At 40.5% G+C, this 20354-nt stretch overlaps 1 protein-coding gene across 5 annotated transcripts in view; it reads right to left on the reverse strand.

The window, feature by feature from the left end:
* Nucleotides 1–20354, reverse strand: part of KCNIP3 (potassium voltage-gated channel interacting protein 3) — a 91793-nt gene that overhangs the window by 22883 nt on the left and 48556 nt on the right. For 4 of the 5 annotated variants that reach the window (XM_075207373.1, XM_075207372.1, XM_075207371.1 and 1 more), the window contains one exon: nucleotides 747–871. In XM_075207373.1, the coding sequence (XP_075063474.1) occupies nucleotides 747–871 (125 nt within the window). Of the gene's footprint in view, nucleotides 1–746; nucleotides 872–11245; nucleotides 11395–20354 lie in introns of those variants that run through there. The other variant, XM_075207375.1, reaches the window with a different exon arrangement.

The raw sequence follows: 20354 nt of genomic DNA on the forward strand, positions 1-20354 counted from the left end.
GACAGACAGGGAATGTGGCACATAGTGAGGCAGTATAATATGTAATATTGGAGGCAGTATCATCTGATAGACAGGGAAAGTGGCACATAATGAGGCAGTGTAATATGTTATGTAGGAGGCAGTATCATCTGACAGACAGGGAATGTGACACATAGTGAGGCAGTATAATATGTTATGTAGGAGGCAGTATCATCTGACAGACAGGGAATGTGACACATAGTGAGGCAGTGTAATATGTTATGTAGGAGGCAGTATCATCTGACAGACAGGGAATGTGACACATAGTGAGACAGTGTAATATGTTATGTAGGAGGCAGTATCATCTGACAGACAGGGAATGTGACACATAGTGAGGCAGTGTAATATGTTATGTAGGAGGCAGTATCATCTGACAGACAGGGAATGTGACACATAGTGAGGCAGTGTAATATGTTATGTAGGAGGCAGTATCATCTGACAGACAGGGAATGTGGCACATAGTGAGGCAGTATAATATGTTATGTAGGAGGCAGTATCATCTGACAGACAGGGAATGTGACACATAGTGAGGCAGTGTAATATGTTATGTAGGAGGCAGTATCATCTGACAGACAGGGAATGTGACACATAGTGAGGTAGTGTAACATAGAATTTTGATGGTAATATAAAATCATATGTTACATTGGGAGGCAATGCTGGAAGTATGTAACACCTGACAGAGATCATGACAAAATGAGTGGGGGCAATATCGGGGACTGCATGCTCACATTTTTAAATCCTCTGTATAGGGACTGAAGTTCCTTCTTTGTAAATTTGGTGACAGCCTGGAGCTGTTCCAGTCCCTCTGGCTGGTGACGTACTGTCGATAGTTCCAATTCACTGTCACTGCTGTCTGCAAAACAGGATCACATAGTCACATCCTATACAGTTTACCTGCAACACTAACTAATTGTAAGAGTGAATGAGGATCATGAATTATACCAAGTAATTAAAGATCTATCATTCCTGCTAATGTAACCGCTCTCTGTAACTATTACCTACCACATGCCCCTATTGATTTTTGTAAGTTTTTTTTTGAACACACCACAGTTTCTTTTTCTCCCTTATCTTCATATAATCATTCCCTATAATATTTCAAAGTGGACTGGATAACCATCTGTACCGAATATGTTGACCAATAACTCAATATCTGTTATTATCCAGGTTACAGGCACAGCAAGATGTGATTTCTGGTAAAAAAAAAAAAAGACCCCTATTTTATTAAGCTTCCTGAAACCATGGATCCCAGTACCGGTATTAGGTTGACAGGAGTGGTGCTCTGAAAACTATAATCTTAAATATATCATCTTTAAATTTGGCAGCGTGTGCCCCTCCCCCTTACAAATTTTATAACCAGCCCCAGGTCCAGCTGGTTTTAGCTGGTGCCTGTATTACAGTGGTTAGGGGCCTTATAGAGGTTACCAACCCTGCTCAGACTCCTCTTGGCGGTAGTATTCTGGGTAATAAGAGCATGGAACCCCAAGGCTAATAAAGCAATAAAAAACAATACACTCACCATGTAGAAAAAAATAAACTTTAATTGAACTAAAACACACTACTCCCAACCACCTAGCTTATACAAATTTTGATTAAAAAAAATCCATAAAAACGAATATCTTGTTTTTTTTCCATAAGTACAGACTGTGCATATCCCACCCAATGAAACCCCATCTAACTGTTCTTTATTGATCTGACATAATCCAAATATAAGTTGAAAAAAGATGACTCCTGATAAATCCCTGTAAAACCCCCCCAAAAACCTTTATACTCACACTAGCGCCGACAGGGGGTAAATGAACATAACTGTAAGTCTCTTAGACTCTCCTTCCCTGGTCAACTAATCAGAAGCATGAGGCTTTGTCTTCCAGACTTCTGATTGGTTTACCATACAGCCATTCATAAAGCTAATAGTGTAAATTTCAGCTATGTCAAATCAATACAGAGGAGTGTGAAGGAGGGCATCACGGGATGGGAACATCACAATCAGTGCTTCAACTTGGTTAGATGGAAGAAAGTTTCTTGTTGTTATGCACTTAAATGAGGTGGTGGGTGTGGTGTGTATTTTCCTCAATTAAACTTTAGTTTTGCAATAGATGTTTTGAGTGTCTTTTTTTTTTAGCTTTACATTTTAGGTATAGTGGCTCTTACTGCTCAGGGTAGTCGGAAAGAGCCTCTGCCATTGTCTTGCCCCTCTTCACCTTTAATACAGGCACCAGCTCTGTGCTGACTAACCTGGCAGTTGGTTTTCACTATGCCCACCCCCCCACTTGTGGTTTCTCTCTTACAGAGAGAATCGATCCAGGCTGGTTAGCGCTGGGGCTAGTTAACCCCTTTGCTGCTAAGGCTTTTCTTTCCCAAGTGCTGAGCACTTTTGGCCTCATCATATATTTATTTATTGCCCGCTGACCAAATACAATCAGCAGGCAATAAATAAACAAGGGTCCCATCATTTGAAAGAGGCAATTTTCTATGTGCCAGGGATGGGGAGATAGAGACTATAAAAGATCCATGGCATTTCTCATTGATTTTAATAGACAGTGCGCCTGCATGCTGTGGTGCCGGTGTGTATGTGCACGGACGTTCCTCATGCCGGAAAGCATTATCAGAAAACCCACATATCACGGTGGGAAGTGATCTATGGATTTTCTTAACCCTTTAAATGCAGAAGACGAGTGGTACTTGTCCTTTGTACTTTAGGGGGTCATGTAGAGCCCTACTCATTAAGGTTAGCTTGAAACTATGTAATTCTAACTTTTGACATCTCTACTCATTGATTGTAGCAATATGCTTATAATCTATAGTTAGGGTTACCAGACACCTAGTGCAACTGTTTCTTGTATCTAAAAGACAAATCCGAGTCTAAAGAGAATTTAAAACCATCTAGAGTTGATAGGGTGACTTTTTCACCCTACCTGGGAATGCAGCTTAAAGTGTGTTTGTTACTAACACATCTGTGGGGAATCTCTTCCTTGGAAACATTTACTAAAATTCAGAGTACATACTGATGATATGTTATATTTACATAATCTTTCTTGGGCTGTAGTAGTTGAAGATACTATAAAAAAAGGAGAGTTGAATCGCTCATTTTACAACCAGAAAAACGGTTTTATCTTGGATCAGGAAATTCATCAAGATTGACTATTGGTTCATTAATTACTGGTCATAACTGGTGCTGACATAAAGAATAATTCATATAAAGTTCATGCATATTTTACAAAGAATATATAGACCACAACAATATCTACCACCCTTTCAGTACTATAAGAACTTTGCCTAAGTAAAATGAACTGAATAAAGTCCAACATAATTAGCGGAATTGCTTTGTTTCATTTCCTCCTTCAATTTCTCTAGCTGCTTTTCAAAAAGTCTGATTAGGGAAATCACTTGACTCAAGCTAACAGTGTCTGCACTCTCTTCACAGGTGACTACTTCGAGTGGTTTCAGCACCTTGCCCACAGAAAGTATTCGCCACTACGTTGGACTAAAGTACATTCCCCCTAATTTCTATTCTTCTTGCAGCTGCTGCATTCTCCTACATGCTGTTGCAGAATCCCGAAAATGACCCTAAATATTTCGGGACACAGACAACATCTCTTGCATGTCATTGTAATTTTTTACACAGACAACATCTCTTGCATGTCATTGTAATTTTTTTAAAAGTTCTGTACTACCAAGTTGATTGTGTGAGCAAAACAGGAAATATGCTCCAAAAATATTGGTGGCGTAATTAGAAATCGCATATCCTCAGAAGAGTCCAAGCAGGATAAGCCATGTTGCAATGACCTCCCTTAGTTTTCAAACAGGTTGTCAGCGCTATTACCTCTGACCTGCGCCTTGTCTCGTCTCTGATAATCACTTTTCACTCCTGTCTTCAAGACTTCTCCCATGCTGCTCCCCCACTTATGAAATTCCCTACCACTCTCAATCAGACTTTCCCACAGCCTTCAAATCTTTAGATGCTCTTTGAAAACCCATCTCTTTTTTTAGAGGTGACCTTATCCTCGATAACACTATTCACACTAATGCACCCTCAAAACTATACCAATCTCCACTCTGAGCCACACTCGCTCCTCTTGTTTCAGCTGTGCCTTCTTCCCTTTAGAATGTAAGCTCTCTAATTAGCAGGGTCCTCCATATCCTTTGTTTTTATGTCTCCATTTATTTTGTTTGCCTTGTGTGTTCTTGTTTTACGTATGTCTTGTTTTATGTATGTCCTTGTCTTCCCTACTGTACGGCGCTGTGGAGCACTGTGGTGCCTTAAAAATCTACAATAATAATAATAATATGCTTCTTAGTGAAGCAGATGATACACAGAGTAGCCTGCTTCTGAAGTATAGTGGATATTGGACGCAGATCTAATACTAGCATAGTCGCCATGGCGTCTGTGATCCGCTTTGCGACTGGGTGACAACTTTCATAATTGCTTCCTCTTGCAAAGTGAGAATCATTCCAAGATCGTAGAGAGACCATGTAAGGTTGGGGATATATATGTTTTTGTTAGGGGAGTGAAGGGAAAGGAAGGGAGGGGGAGGGGGGGACTCTCAATATTAGGTGTACGTCCTTGCACAGAGGCCATTCTTATCCAGGTAAAATGAGGAAGAGAGAGGCAGACGAGAGGGGGTAAAGAGGGAGGAGGGGAAGTGGAGGAAAACAAACTTGTTTTAAACATTAATTAAAATAAATAATGCAAACTTTATCAGCAAAATAATTATATATAAATAACTATTCAATAAGTTATGCACTTTATAATAAATAAATTAAATTGTGGCTTGAACAAGATAACCTTGGAATTACTCAAGTTAAAACTAAAACAGCGTTGTGTGTGTGACAGATATCTGTGATATATCAAAAATTGCATATTCCCAAAAAATAACTAAGCTTCTCTATGTAAACTGTATCAAAGTAAACAATCTTGTATAAAGTGCAGCCTCATAAAAGTTCACAAGAATAAACATAAAACTCAAGGAAAAACACAAAACCACTGATTTTCCCAGTTTACTTGATTTCCTCAATTGATAAGCAGCAGACTTTGCTTTGCACAAAAGCTCTGTGTAGAGTTTGAACTAGTGACAGTTTATGTCTGCAAACAAATTCATTTTACATTGTAAGAGACCTGCACTGGTGTGTGCCAGTGTGCGTGAGACCTGCATTGGTGTGTGCCAGTGTGCGTGAGACCTGCACTGGTGTGTACCAGTGTGCGTGAGACCTGCATTGGTGTGTGCCAGTGTGCGTGAGACCTACAGTGGTGTGTGCCAGTGTGTGTGAGATCTGCTTTAGTGTGTGTGAGACCTGCTTTAGTGTGTGTCAGTGTGCGTGAGACCTGCATTGGTGTGTGTCAGTGTGCGTGAGACCTGCTTTAGTGTGTGTCAGTGTGCGTGAGACCTGCATTGGTGTGTGTCAGTGTGTGTGAGACCTGCATTGGTGTCAGTGTGCGTGAGACCTGCATTGGTGTCAGTGTGCGTGAGACCTGCATTGGTGTGTGTCAGTGTGCGTGAGACCTGCATTGGTGTGTGCCAATGTGCACAAGACTTGCATTGGTGTGTGCCAGTGTGCGTGAGACCTGCTTTAGTGTGTGCCAATGTGCACAAGACCTGCATTGATGTGTGCCAGTGTGTGTGTGAGACCTGCATTAGTGTGTGTCAGTGTGTGTGAGACCTGCATTAGTATGTGTCAGTGTAGAGAAATGTATTACTGTGGGTCGGACTGGCCCACCAGGGAAATCCCTAGAGGGCCCCAAAGCAGGGCCGAACTGGGACTAAAAATCAGCTCTGGCATTTAAAGCACACACGCCCACCTCTGTTCCAGATAATAATAATAATAATATTACAGTACTTTTTGCAAAGTCATTGTTATATGGTGTCCCATGAGATACAAAAGTTTTACGCGCAGCTTGACTCTCTTTTTGCAGCATAGGGCGCACCAGTATCAGATAATGTGTGTGTGTGTGTGTGTGTGTGTGTGTATGTGTATGTAGGGAATTTAGACTGTAAGCTCCAATGGGGCATGGACTGATGTGAATGCGTTCTCTGTACAGCTCTGCGGAATTAGTGGAACTATATAAATAAATAGAGGATGATGATGATGAGGCTGGTTAACTGCGTGTTTACTGTATGTGACCTTACAAGGCTTTTCTGTGGCCTGCAGGTATCTTGAGAACATTCATAGTGATGGCTACATAAGTGTAGACTATGCTGTGAAAACCTTGGACTGCACTGGTCTTTATGTCTCTTCTTCATGATGCTGCGATATGTTCTACTGGCCTTGACATAATAGAGGTCTCTAATCTCCATCCCTGTCCCTCTCATTCTATTGCTGGTATGTATCACTAAGCAGCTACATATCATGCCGGCTATTTCCATTGCTGAATACTGCACAGTGCTAACCTGGGTCTGATAAACGCAAAATGGACGTAAATAAGTCTTAATAAAGCACATGTACAAGTAGTACTTCGCCCGTATGCAGAGCAGTTCACATCTCGAGATGCGTCCGGCTCCTCATGGCAACATATGCCCGTGGTTTACACCAAGTCATCATCATCTGTGTGTATTTGTATCTGCCCTCTAGTAAAAGGTGTGCCTCCTAACAGGAGTACCGGTGCATAAGAACAATAGTATATGCATGTTTCTGCAGGTTTGCATGAGTCACATTTGCACGAACAGGCCCTTACTGTACTCGGCCTGCTTTTGCACGCCCCTTCCTGCTTCTTCAAATCATAAGGAGCACAAGTACCGTATACAGGCAAGTCTGCATCTATTTAGTTTTGTGAGTATACTCAGTGCAAATTTACGCCACGGAAATTTACATAAGTGCAACTCTTCATCATGGCCCCTGGTGTCTAACACAATGACTCTACACACCATACAACTGATAGATGCTTCTATTCTTCCACTTTCCTATTGTAACGTTATCCCAGATTAGTTCTCTCCAGACCTGCTATTATTTTGTGTTCTTCCTACTAGCTCTGTACACATGGCCAGTTTGACACATTTATTACAAAGCCAGGTCTCAAATGATATTGAACAAGAAGTAATTACTGTGTTGCAGTGGTAGTATTTTGTTACCTTTGTTTTTTTTAGACTTTTCTCTATATTTTTACTTTCCAATTTCCTCCACTTATCCCTAACTCCCATAGTGTTTAAGCATTAATTATAGTGAGCCTGTGAATTTAAGACTTGCATCACTACATTTCCTTGAAGAAGTCAATATTTTTTTGAGAGGCCAATGTTTTTCGTAGTGCATTGGGATTGCCCATGCCCTGATACTCTGACGTTCCATATATAACCAGGCTGACTGCAGTGTCATCTTTCAGCGCACTCTCCTCTACTTTCCTGCAAATCCTAACCCCCCTTACTAAAAATAGACCCAGCTGCAGGCAAGGGATTGGAATATGCATTACATTCGGGACCAGGATAGAGTTTCCTTTGTAAAATGACGCATTGTTAGGGGAGGCGTTCGTATTGGGGGATACCCTCTAGCGTTTAACTCCTTCCTTGCCACATGCCATTTAGCCGAGTCAGTGTGGCTGATGATGTAGGAATCATACAGCAATCAAGTCTAGAACAGAAAGAATTTTAGCAAAGATTCTGACGTGTCTAACAGAAATGGAATACCAGAAGGATGCAATGAGACCGTTTTCTGGTACGGCACTAAGTATGCTGTCAGACTCTCAGATGGAAGACAAAAAGTAATGGAAGAGAAAAAAATGCCCAATTTGAAAAAGTTTAAACACAATTTCAATGGTTTTTTTTCCCGCTAGGCCAGAATCTGGCTACAAATAATGCATATAATCGTTCTCTGAAGCTGGACAAAGACAAACTCAAGGGTAGTAAGAGGAATTAGAGGAAGCAATGCACTAAATTATAGAGTGGTGGTTAGAGGAATTGCCTTTTATGAGAATGATTAGTGCATTAACGGCAGGTAGGGTTAAATGGAATCTAAAAGAATAAAATAAAACAATAAATCAATTAAAAAAACATGCATTAAATGGTGTGCCCTTAATGTCACTGGCAGTTGTAGTATTTTTTATCAAAGGTGATTTTATGGGGGTCTTGCCCAGTTGGCATCTCAGTAGATTTTAGACATGTTGTAAAATGACATAGTATATGTAATATTAGAACTTCACTGTTGACTGCTATGATGTAATCCTCATACTGCCATTATGTAATGAACTGCTGTTCTCTGCATGTTGTTTAGCCACTAAGGGGGGAATTGAGTAAGCCGTAAAGTGTCTCCGGAATGTCCATGGGACACTTTGCGGCGGAGATTTTACTCACCCCATAGAGGTGCAAAGAAAAATGAGTGGCGATTTCTACCATAATTGCCGGCAATGTTCTGGGTGCGATGTCCGCGTGCCACATCGCCGCCAATTGAACTCCCCCCCCTAAGTGTTGTGTGTAAATATTAGTTGGTGAGACAGAACATCTAAAATACATTTACTATCATCTGATTTAACTGTAAAAATAGCGTAGTATCAGATAATGTAAAACACTGCATTCCACTTAGTAGGCCTGTGACTGCTAGAAGTGCGTATTCTGATATTTACTCGCATGGATTGAAAATGATACAAGTATAGTATACAAGGTTCTTTAAATTAGTATATATGTTTGCTTATTTCCATAAAGAAATATTGTTCAAACGTTGCATAGAGGTACTAGTCACCTATCCCCATGGGTATGGTTATTGATACAAGCACAGAACGGAGGGGCCGCCTTCTTTAGCTGTTCGGTTACCTCCCCCGAAATGTCGTGTTCTCTTCTGTAAACATACCCTTCATGGGAATGAATGGTGAGCTAATGCCTGTGTGCAGCCGTGGAATAATTTTATCGGGCACGCAGAGAGTTAGTGGTGGGTGTGTCCCAGTTCTAGGATTTCCATGAAGAGTGCATTGATTAAAAGCTGCATACTTTTTTGTTTAATAACTATTCAATAAGGCACTGGCATACACACACACACACACACGACAAAAACCTTAATTGTCCAGTGTCATTTTGTTATGAGTAGTATACAATAACACATAATAAAACTAGATAAATTGGAAGATAACTAAATAGAGAAAAATCCCTAAATTCTGCTGTGTGTACATCACCCAAACCCCCCCCCCCCGCCCCCCGGCCCAGCCGACCATCATAATCATTATCTGAAATATTTTCTGTTCTTTTAAGCTCCTAAAACTTTTACATTGGAGTTTGAAAATGTTATGAGTAGCTCTTTTATGTAAATAATCGTGTTTTTTTATTTTTTTTTAATAGCCTTTTAAATACAAGACATGTTGTCCTCTGGCATGATGGAGCTGGGATCAGCGTGGATCACGGCTCCGGACTTGGAGCTGGAGCTCAGCTTCTATAGCTGCTCCTCTCTCTCTTCTAGACTAACATTTTGAAATAAATGTAAAATTGGACTAACATTTGTATCCAAATAACATTGGTTAGACAATGCCATTAATCATACTACATTTACTTAAAATGGGCAATGAACATAAACAAAATATATGAATAGCTCCAGAGATGGAGTTGTGAGAAGAGAGTTTCCGGAAGCACCCTGGAGCTTGTGTTGGCTCTGGAGCTCGGCTAATGGAGCTATCCTAGGACAGAACTGGTCGTCCTGGAGCAATGCCACCACTAGCACAAAGTGTTCTACTGGCTCTATTGTGTCTGCTTGTACATGACATATCTCTTGTTTGTGTCTGTGAACCATTGCATCTGGTAGATATTTGTCTGCTCCTGGACTTAGCACTGGCTTTTCTTTTTATTAAAGTAACTTAAGCTTAATTAATTAACTTACAGGCTGATTTTATATTAAATCATTGAGCCAAGGTTCATTCAGTTAAAAAGTCAGTGCTAAGTTTGAGAGTAGACAATTATCTTCCGAATGAGGTGGGTCAGATTGATGTGTCTGCACATGATGCAATGTAATTGAATTTGCAAATAATTTGGTGACATGTGGAGGGTCTAATTGCACAGATCAAATCAAATTGCAGTGATTCATACAATCAAATTGGAATTATAATGTCTGCACATGCTGTCAATTTATTTAAGGGCCAACCAATGACCACACATATGTCAATGGGGGTCGTCAGCCAACTCGCAGATCCAATCCAAAACACACAGAAACAGGCACACATGCTTAGGATAGTAAATCTGTATCCAGCATTAAAACGCAGTGCATTTGGTGGTGCAATCTAACTTATATCTTGTGCTTTATAATGGGTTTCACACTTCTCTGTATTAATAATCTACAGATAATGTATGTTTTTGTGTCATTCATTCTGATTTCTGCTGTATTGTGTTCTGTTATTTTTCCTATTTTTCGTATGCACACTTTATTTTTTTTATAATCCATTAATACTCACTTTTTTGTATTATTACATTGTTTTTCTTTGGGGCATTCCAAATAATATATTTATTCTCATATAAGTTTTCATAAGATTGCTGTGTGTTAAATGCTATTGTGATCTTAGTTTAGTTGTCTGTCTAAGCAATTCCCATATATGTTTGTGTACTTATCTAACCTGCTTTCCTAGTTATATTTGAAACATTATAGTCAATTTTTAGTGTGTACTGTGTAGGCTCAGCTTTCCGTGGAGAAAGTATTAAGCTTCCCTAGCAGAGCTTCAGATGTACCAGTCTTGCGCAGAGCTTTTTGGCATTGGATGATTCCTGTGTTGGGCCACACTTACTGAACACTACAACCCTGCAATATAGCCCAGAAATCTCCCTTTCCTTCAGCTGCTGATTCACATTCCTCATCATTGTAGATTGATTTACACAAAAAAAGCTGTTCTAGATGCCAGCTCTCACTGCTTCCTGTGTGTGCCACTTAGGAGTTATTATTGGCGTGTACTAGATAAATATTAGTTTTCTTTCTATGTTTGTTCTGTGGGCAGAAGACAAAATCTTATAAAATCTTTAAACCTGCAATCCAAACATGTTATTACATCTTTACTTAATCTATTAACAAGTTGGTGAATCTCTTATTATGCCCTTATTATGTGTTCAGTAATCAGAGTAATGCTTACAAACATCAAGGTTATTTTAGGGACATATATCGACCATACCTTAGCATTTTGAGCCACAGGAAGAAAGGATTAAAAATCCCCCGTGACTTGTATTTCCCATGTACTATACTGCTATTGTTAACTTTTCCCTCATTAAAGTCCTATCTGGTAGGTAAACAGATTCATACAAGCAGAGAAATTATAAGGAGTAACATATAAATGGTGATTAATTACCTTCCATTGACATAGGTTCCAATATCCCAAATTGCTTGAGGACAGCTACAAACAGTACAATAACCACAGCAATCGCAAACAGTTCCATTCCCTGGATCCCCATGACAGGCCACTTTCCCCCAGCACGGGGTCCGTGGCACTGGGCATGCAAATCACCCTGGTCTCCAGTTCTTCGTCCACCCAAGTTAAAATCCTCTATGAGAAATCTGAAATCATATCTCCAGAAATGCCCAATGAAAAAAATCCTGGTGAGGGAAAAGGGATCCAGGGTGGGTATCTAGACCCTCCAAACAAAACAGGCAGTAAGGAAAATGTTCCAGAGTGGAACTAGAACTTAATAAACTGTGGAGATGGCTTCAGGTCAACATCGTTCTGGAAGGAACAACTTATAGCATCTACTGAGAAGCTCCTCAAGTGACCAAAAGTGGTCGCATTTGCTGGGTCACAGAGAGGCATTGGGGCATCTCTGTTTACAATGTTGTGCAGTGGGTGTCAGCCCGACAATGTCCCATTGGAGGCTGAAAAACTAGCCGGCTCTATTCAACTTCTCCCCCCTCCTTCCCCTATCCATCCCTCTCTCCAGTGTGGGATAGGGAGGAGCCTAAGAGGTGTACCACTCTCCCGTTACATACATTGATTGAAATCAAGGTTTCCATGGAGACAAAGGAGTGATGGTCTTCAGGAAGAAAAAGACTTACCTCAGCAAGCCCGCGGTTTTGAAAAGTGAGCTGCAGGATTTTCCAGCCATGCACGTAAAGTAATGTGTATGAGCAGAGGAGAGAGAGAAAAAGGCAGGGAAGGAGGGAGGGAAGGATGGAGCAGTAATGCTTCTGAATCCTCTTCTGTAAGGTCAAATACAGCTACTGATATGAGAAGGACATATACTTTACCATTCCTATTCTTTATTTATATAGCTTGAACATATTCTGCAGTGCTGAACAACAGTTATACGATATACAAACATATCGATATTTGCAGTTTAGAGTGTAATAACACTAGCGTGTTTTACTACAATCTTCTAATCATGGTTTCTCAATTGCCTGCAAAGTTACTGGCAGTAAACACTTATTCAAATCTTTGCCTGTCCGTAAGAACAAATTAGAACTTTTTACTACATTTTAGAATTAATAATTTGTCAGTAAAAACTATTCGTAGTCGGTAAATTGTTATAAAATTGTCAGTAAAGAATATTTTCATCAGTGTCTCTGGAAGCAATCATAAAACACTTTAGCGAAATGCACAATTAGTCTTCCGTGTACACCAGAAATCCATAATATTTGTCCAGCAGTGAAGTCACTAGTGACATGTTGTGGCAAGTCCACGTCTTTAAACTACTTCACCTGGGACAGTTCTGCGGATTTGTTCACAAAACCATTCCCACCAATGAGTACAGAACTGACCTCTCTTCTAAAAGAGAACGTACAAATTTTGGAAGAACCTTAAAAGTGACAACTCGCCCTCTTTACAGTACCCATTGCACAAAAATGTTCAGGGGAAATACCACAGAGAGAGAGAGCATGTGGTGGAATATCTTATTTATCACACATGAAAAAATATGAGACTGGTTTGGATAAATCCTAGGAGCCAGGTTGCCTAAATAAATTACTGCTGGTATCAAACTTTTGGGAGTCATTTCTACTAATGTTAATGGCTACAAAAGTTCCCTGACTTTTTAAAATATCCTGTTCACTCCTAGATTTGACAGACTGGCTCCTGAATCCTTCATTATTTAGTCCACGCTAATGGTCATGTATACAAATTGAAGGCTCAGCGTAAATGATCTGCATAGGTCTTTATAACATCTCCAAAGTCATTTATCATTTATTCTGAGACACCCACCTACAGTTCTTATGCATTATTATGCTGTGACCTATTAGGTAAAGCTGGTGACATCACTAAACCCATTTTCGGACCTTGCACCTTCTTGCCTGTCCCAGTTATGTCTGCTCGTCTTGTCAACCCCGTTTTGCTGTGCTCCTTGTCTCTTGTCTGTGCCCATCCTTGCCTCCCTTATACCCTCAAATCCTCCATGTCTCCTGTTTGAGCTCATTCGATCTTGCCTCCTTCTTAATTGTCACCTTTGTCTGTTCCTTTTTTCAACCCTTCTTGTTGGATTTCACCTGCCCCATTTGATTGTCCATTTGCTCCCATGATTTTGACCTCTTGTAGTTCCATGTCATTTGCCTTCTCCCTCTTGCTTATTGCTTTTCTCCCTTTTCTGCTTTTTTTGCCTGGACTGTTGTCTCTCATCTAGCCCCCTTCTCACCATATCTAGTCTCCCCATTTGGAACTTAGCGCTGCAAAAGCTGTTGCCTGAATGTACCACCAGTGTGACTTTCTGGCACTCTGCAGAAATCAAACACTTTTATATTTTGAAAACTTATAGTAGCAGTGACATATTGAAGCACCACCCCCCCCCCCCCCCCTAGATTTCATAATATGAAAATGTTCTAAGCCTGGTAGATCCACAAGCTTAAGACCCAATGTACGTGGGTAATGGCTCATTTACAAATAAGGACAATCCAATCCCTATTGTCACACCAATGTATAGAACTGATTATTGTTTCTTGCATTCACTATCCTAGAAATACTTAATTTCTTTCCTTCACTCGCTTCTCCTCTAGCATTATAATGGATGTCACCAAAACAAAATACTTGTCTACCATTCTGCTTCTCAACTAGCAGATCAATAGGGGTCAGATGTTCAGGACACCTTTTCATGAGGTACTTCTCCCCCACTCCCTTCTCTATCATGTCTAATTCTCCTGACACAGTTGTGAGAATACTTTTTATTTCAGCAGTTCTGACATAAAGTAACTTAATTTGTGTAGAAAGCACCGACTGGATGACTGTGGCAGCCGCCCAATCAGTACTCTCGACACCACATCTGTCTACACTTGTGCTCATACATTCAGTACTGCACCTCTTATGTTCTCCCAACAGTTTCAGCATTGATGGTTGAGAGATATGCTCCAAACAAGTCCTAGGCTGAGCTGTTCATCATATAGTTACAGTATTATCATGTCTAAGGAAGACCAAAAGGATGCCCTTTTCGTCTGTCTCCTGTATTTCTAAATCCCCAAATCTCTCAATATTTGACATATACCCTCACTGCACATTTTCAAAAGCCACATTGAAAACTTCTTGATGCAAATGTGAGATCCCAGGTCATTTATCATTCAACAGAGACACCTAAAATTCTTATGCATTATTTTGCTGTGGCACACCTATTGGGTAAAGCCGGTGACATCACTCAACCCATTGGATAATGATGGCAACAATCTCTAACTACCAAGATTCTTTGGGTGGCGATTCTGGACATATTTAATTTAATTTCTTGGGGTCGGTTTAGGTGGGGATATAAAGTTCTAAAACGTAATACATCTTTTTAGACTGTAAGCTCTTAGAGAAAGGACTTATTTTCTTTCCTATAGCATTCATCTTTATTTTCCATCTTTCTGTCTGTCTACATATCTACATTTATACTGTAACTCTTTTATCTCTAATACACATTTTACTTTTATTCACTTTTGAAGCATCATTACTCCATTTGTGTCTGTCTATTGCGCTCTCCCTACTAAACTCTCCATTTTTCCCCTCACTCTGTGCTGAAAGTCTCTTGCTCGCCCCGTTTCTCTCTCCCCCCTCCTTCAGTCCTATCATATACAGTATTTTGCCTCCTCTGATTCTCTCTCTCAGCATTTCTGCCAGTGATGTTATTTGAGCCCCAGAATGAGAGCTTAGATACAGAGGAGATTGATTCCTCTTTCTTTCAATGTAAAATATTAAAGATGCTTAAATGGATAAAAGCTCTAGACGTTGGAATCTATTCTGCATTATACAAATAGGATCCCTGCACCATTAAAAGCAAGACCTTTAATTCTAAATGCTGAGAAAGGCAAATAGTTTGTAGGGGACACTCCTGTTTACACATTACACAGCATGATAACACTAATGATTTATTTGAGAGAGCAGAAAGGAAATTGGAGAGGGGATATGCAAAGTATCTTAGGGAAGCAGAAAAACACAGGGAGAGGCGGGTGGGTGAGATGCCATGATGGGACTGCCAGACGCAGTGGGACAAGGTACAGTTTGTGGGTAGAGTAAAATAGATAGAAAAAAGGAAGATAACAATTTTGTGGATATACCATTAGCTACAAGTAAAAGGTGGAGCAGGGATTTGTCCTTTAGCAAGCAGGGGTTCTTAAGTTTTAATGGCCTAGACCCAAATTTATATCCTTAGTAAATGTGAGCCTAGTGATGTAGGTACCTCATTGTAATGCAAAGTGTGCATTGTTTTCTTTAATATATATGAGTTTTACATAAGGCAATCTTGATTATGGTTGATATGTAGCATGCATTTAGTATTCTATTATGTTCATGTTCACTTTGACAGTAAGAAAGTTTTTGAATACTCTATCTGACTATGTTGGCCATGGGTGTTATGATACCCAGGGGAAATAAATGTCTGAGTTCCTTGATAGGTGGATATCCCCTACAAATAATTGCAAACAGGTACCTGTCTCGTTACCTACATCCCATTGAAACTGCCATGTTTCAGCGTCAGACACCATTCATTCATTCATTCATTCATTCATTCATTCAGCTATTATCAGATCTGCACAGGTACAAGTCTATTGCACTTCAGGGCCTCCTTCCTCTTTTCATTGGCTAAGCCTTATTGGAGCACTATTTAATCCTCCTGGATTCACCTGTCTGATGCCTGTTCTTCAAGCTCACTTCCTGCAGTCTGTGGTTCTGGTTCCTGTTCTCCCTGTGGTTTGCGTGTATTCCAGCCTGCTCTCAGTTCGTGGCCTGTGTTGAACTATCACTGCTTCAGTACCTCTCTTACCATCTCCAGTATACTTCATCGTGACACCTCCAGTTCTCTCATCGCTACCACTCAGTGCCGCTACTACACCTGTGACTCATCAGCTGTTATTCCGAGTTATCTCCGCTATTCCAGCCTGCTCTCAGTTCGTGGCCTGTGTTGAACTATCGCTACTCCAGTACTTCTCTTACCATCTCCAGAGTACTTCATCGTGACAGCCTTTGTTCTCTCACTGCTACCTCCCAGAGCCGCTACTACATCTGTGATTCATCAGCTGTTGTCCCGAGTTATCTCCACTATTCCGGCTTGCTCTCAGCCTGTGGCCGTGTGGAATTTTCGGTGCTCCAGTACTTCTATTACCATTTCCAGAGTACTTCATCATGACAGCTTCTGTTATCCCACTGTTGCCTCCCAGAGCTGCTACTACGTCTATGACTCATCAGCTTTTGTCCTGAGTTACCTCCGCTTTTTTAGTGTGCTCTCAGCTTATGCCTAGTGTTGAACTACCGCTGTTCCAGTACCTCTGCTATCTACTTCTGAGTACACCATTGGGACAGCTCCTATTCTCTCATTGTTACTATGCAGAGCACCTATTCTCCTAGTGACTCATTGGCTGCTGACCATCAGCATATATTATTGTTGTTCCTGTATCTATACCACGTACCTGTGGGTTCCATCGTTTCTACCTGCTTCACCTGGCTCCTCCACATTGTTCTGCTGTTCACTCACTCGCGGGACAGCAACCTGCAATTTTGTGGCCGCTAAGACCATACCTCCTTGCGGGGGTTTCTGGTGAAAACAACCTGCCTGTTAGACTCTGCGCCCGTGGCTGGGCCTAGCTATGTTCAGCAGAGCCTAGAGATCTATTTCCAGTAAGCCAACCGTGACAATAATCCTGAGCCAGACAGACAGCATACTTGGGAGTAGAAAATAGGAATTCTTCCTTCTATTCCTACCTTGGAACTTTGATGCAGGTAGGAATCCCAGCTAAAACCAGGTAATTAAAAATGAATAAAAATTACACTTAGCCACCCAACTTCCATAGACAAAACACAGACAAAACATAGGCTAACATAATTTAACATACAAGAAAACAGCTTTAATGGTAACACGACTCGACTGTCTCCTGTTTTTGCAGGCTCGCTCCAGAAAGCTTGGCCTAACAATGGACACCAATGGCCCGTCTATGGTATCACTAACCGACCTCAAACACTGATCTGACAAAACCGTAATCCCCAGCCAGGACCACGTATTAGTGTTTTGTGGTTCTCTTGAGCCATTGTTTTTAAATGGGAGCTTTTTCCCACACTTTCCCAGGTGTAGACTAGCCTCTGGTTTCCCAGCATAGGAGTACTAATGCCCTTATGGAATTTCCTTGGTCTTCTGGGTTCCACTGGATGTGGGAGTAGGACTGGTTGGACTATAGTGAGCAAGCATCGAGGTTTATGGCCACTTAATACTTGAGAAAGGACAGGGCATATCTTCTACCATGGTCATTGTTTCCAATGCAGTGCAATGACATAAATACTTTAAGGCACATAAATAACCATCATCAGCATTGCCACATGGTGGATAAAACTTCCAAATAATATAAGTCCAGGGACAATAGCCCTTTATTAACTTGGAACAAAAAGAGTCCCTAACAGACATGGCATTTATTAACATGTCTTCTCCCCACCTATGTAATATGATGGAAAATTGGGCTGCTCTGCACAGAATTAACTGTACTGCCATGCGACACAATCTTAACTATATCATTTCTTTTCTATCTTTTACTGTGCTACACATGGCGTGCTAAGTGTTCTGTTTTGCTACTTCACTCAAGTTAAGTATTTATTATTATTTTGCCATACACTGCCTCTGAGTATTTTTCATGGCTCACACTGGGAAAAAAATCCTCAAGTGGCAGCTCAGATACTGTACCTAGTATGGTATATATTGCAGTTCCTACGCACTTTTTGTGAAATATTTATCAACTCACAGAAACGTAATTTCATAAGACCATGGAGAGGTATAAAAGCACTGAAGTAAAGAGAAGAATACTACACTATAGAATGACGGCAGCGAGATAATTCATGAATGTTCTGTAGCATTTAAAACATACAGGGGCTCATGTGGAGCCGGCTGTAAATCCGAAGCGGAAGTACAAAATGTGCTTTTCCTTGCTGCGTACGCACTGTAGAAAGGATTATTACACAGTAGAAAGGATTAGCAGACCCAGACAGATCTCCCCTTTGTGCCTTTGCGTGTAAAGAGGCGAAACGTGGGAGGAAAGTGGCGGGCCGCGTAGTAAAGACATGTTAACAGTCCTTACACAGATATGACTGCTCAGAGGTCAAGGCATGGGAAATTGCGCTGTTATATTTATAATGGTTTTCGAGAAAGGAGTTAAAGAGGATGGTGTGGAGGAGTTTTTATTTCAATTAAATTATTATGAAAATTTTAATTTTTAATTCCATTTTACTCAAGTGAGCTAGAGGTCACAGTGGGCCCTGGATGCCTGGACATCCTAACACTTGTGGTTCACCAAATGCCAGTATACCCTGGCAGCCTTAGGTACACTAGCACTCGTAGTACTACAGGCTTCAGCATGCCCATCCACATAATGGTGACCTGGCATGCTGGGACCTGTAGTGCACTAGGGACAAACCGATTATCTCTATTTATTTACTTTTTAACCCATGCTGCGGGTTCCCCTGCTATAGTTCCATAGCATTTTTTTTTTTTTTTGGGGGGGGGGCTCCACATTTTTTACCCCCCCCTGTTTTAAACTAGGTAAAGCACTACGGAATATGTTGCAGCTATATAAATAAATGATGATGATTTTAAAATGATGCAATTTACGCTTCAGTGCAAATTGTGTCCAACTGTACACAAGGCCCAGAGTGAGGACACAGCCTTTTCTTTCTCTATGAGAAACAGCACAACGAAGAACTCTTTTCATCCATCATGTATAAGATAAGCCACAGACCTCTCCATGGCACAAATTATAGTAACTGACAGTAATCTATCTGCTCTGACACTAACAGGGAAACTCCATAAGCAACTGGTATAAATCTATAGAAGCCTGTCCATCTTGAGAAATAGTGGGGATGTTTTACTAACATAGTGTTAATATACAGTATCTCATAGCTACCAATTAGCAAAAGGTTACAGCCAATTTATTTTAGATCGATCAGTATGTTTTTTTGGTTTTTGTTGAATTCTTATACTGTTAGAATTTCCTACCTGACCTGGAACACCTGAATTCTAATAATATCAATGTTTCTCCTGCACATCTCCTATTAAGTAGAATATCTTCCTTGTGTTAGGAAAGCAATAAGATACATTCGATTCTTTATCCCTGAATCGGTAGAGTGAGAGTTTAGAAACCACAGTTTGAGGTAATTTAGCCAATCGCTTATCTAGTTATTTTTGGACTGCTAAGTGATGAGTGGCCCTTTAAATATTCTAGATCATTCAGTGATAACCGTGGCAAGGGTAGGCACAGCAGATTGGACCACAGATCAATGACAATGGATGGATAATTAGCGTTGGTGGAGGGTGATGTCCATTAATAAAGTTAGAGGTACTTTTTCAAAGGTCTATTGCAGACAGATGTCCGGAATAGAGCACACAAATACTACAGAGGGAATCCCACTAATTAGATCCTCTTAATATCCTAAATGATCATTAATCACCTGAATGGCTTTTGCCTCTTATCTCACAGAACATTTATATTACATTTAGCGTAGTCTGCATAAAAATGATAAAACAGAATAAAATAGAATCTCTAAAATGTGTTGAGCCAACCTTTTTGTGGTCACCGGCTTTTCTTAAAACTTTACCAGCACCTTCAGTTTCAATGTACCTATGTAATTGCACGATTATTTAATTGATTATTAAAGGCTTCATGAGCAGCACAGTGCAGATACACAAATGGGGTGAGTCCACTCGGGTGGTTTCTGAATGAAAAGCTCTTAATTAGTATGCATGTGAACAGGCGTGGGGGCTAGCCTTCATTCGACTCTAGATAACACATTCAGCAATGGCTGATTGATGATGAGGTCCAGAGAACTGAAACTTTAAACAGGAACAGGAAGCGGGAGGAGTTCTTTAAGATGCATGTGACATGCTCCGTTTGGTACACATGCCAGATCCAATGGGGCAGGGACTGATGTGAGTGACAAATATTCTCTGTACAGTGCTGTGGAATTAATGGAGCTATATATATATAAATAAATGATGATAAGATTAAACCCAGTTGTTGGGAGGGTGAGACTTTTTTCCCATTATTCA

Source organism: Mixophyes fleayi, chromosome 4, assembly GCF_038048845.1.
Source record: "Mixophyes fleayi isolate aMixFle1 chromosome 4, aMixFle1.hap1, whole genome shotgun sequence".
Classification (NCBI taxonomy): domain Eukaryota; kingdom Metazoa; phylum Chordata; class Amphibia; order Anura; family Limnodynastidae; genus Mixophyes; species Mixophyes fleayi.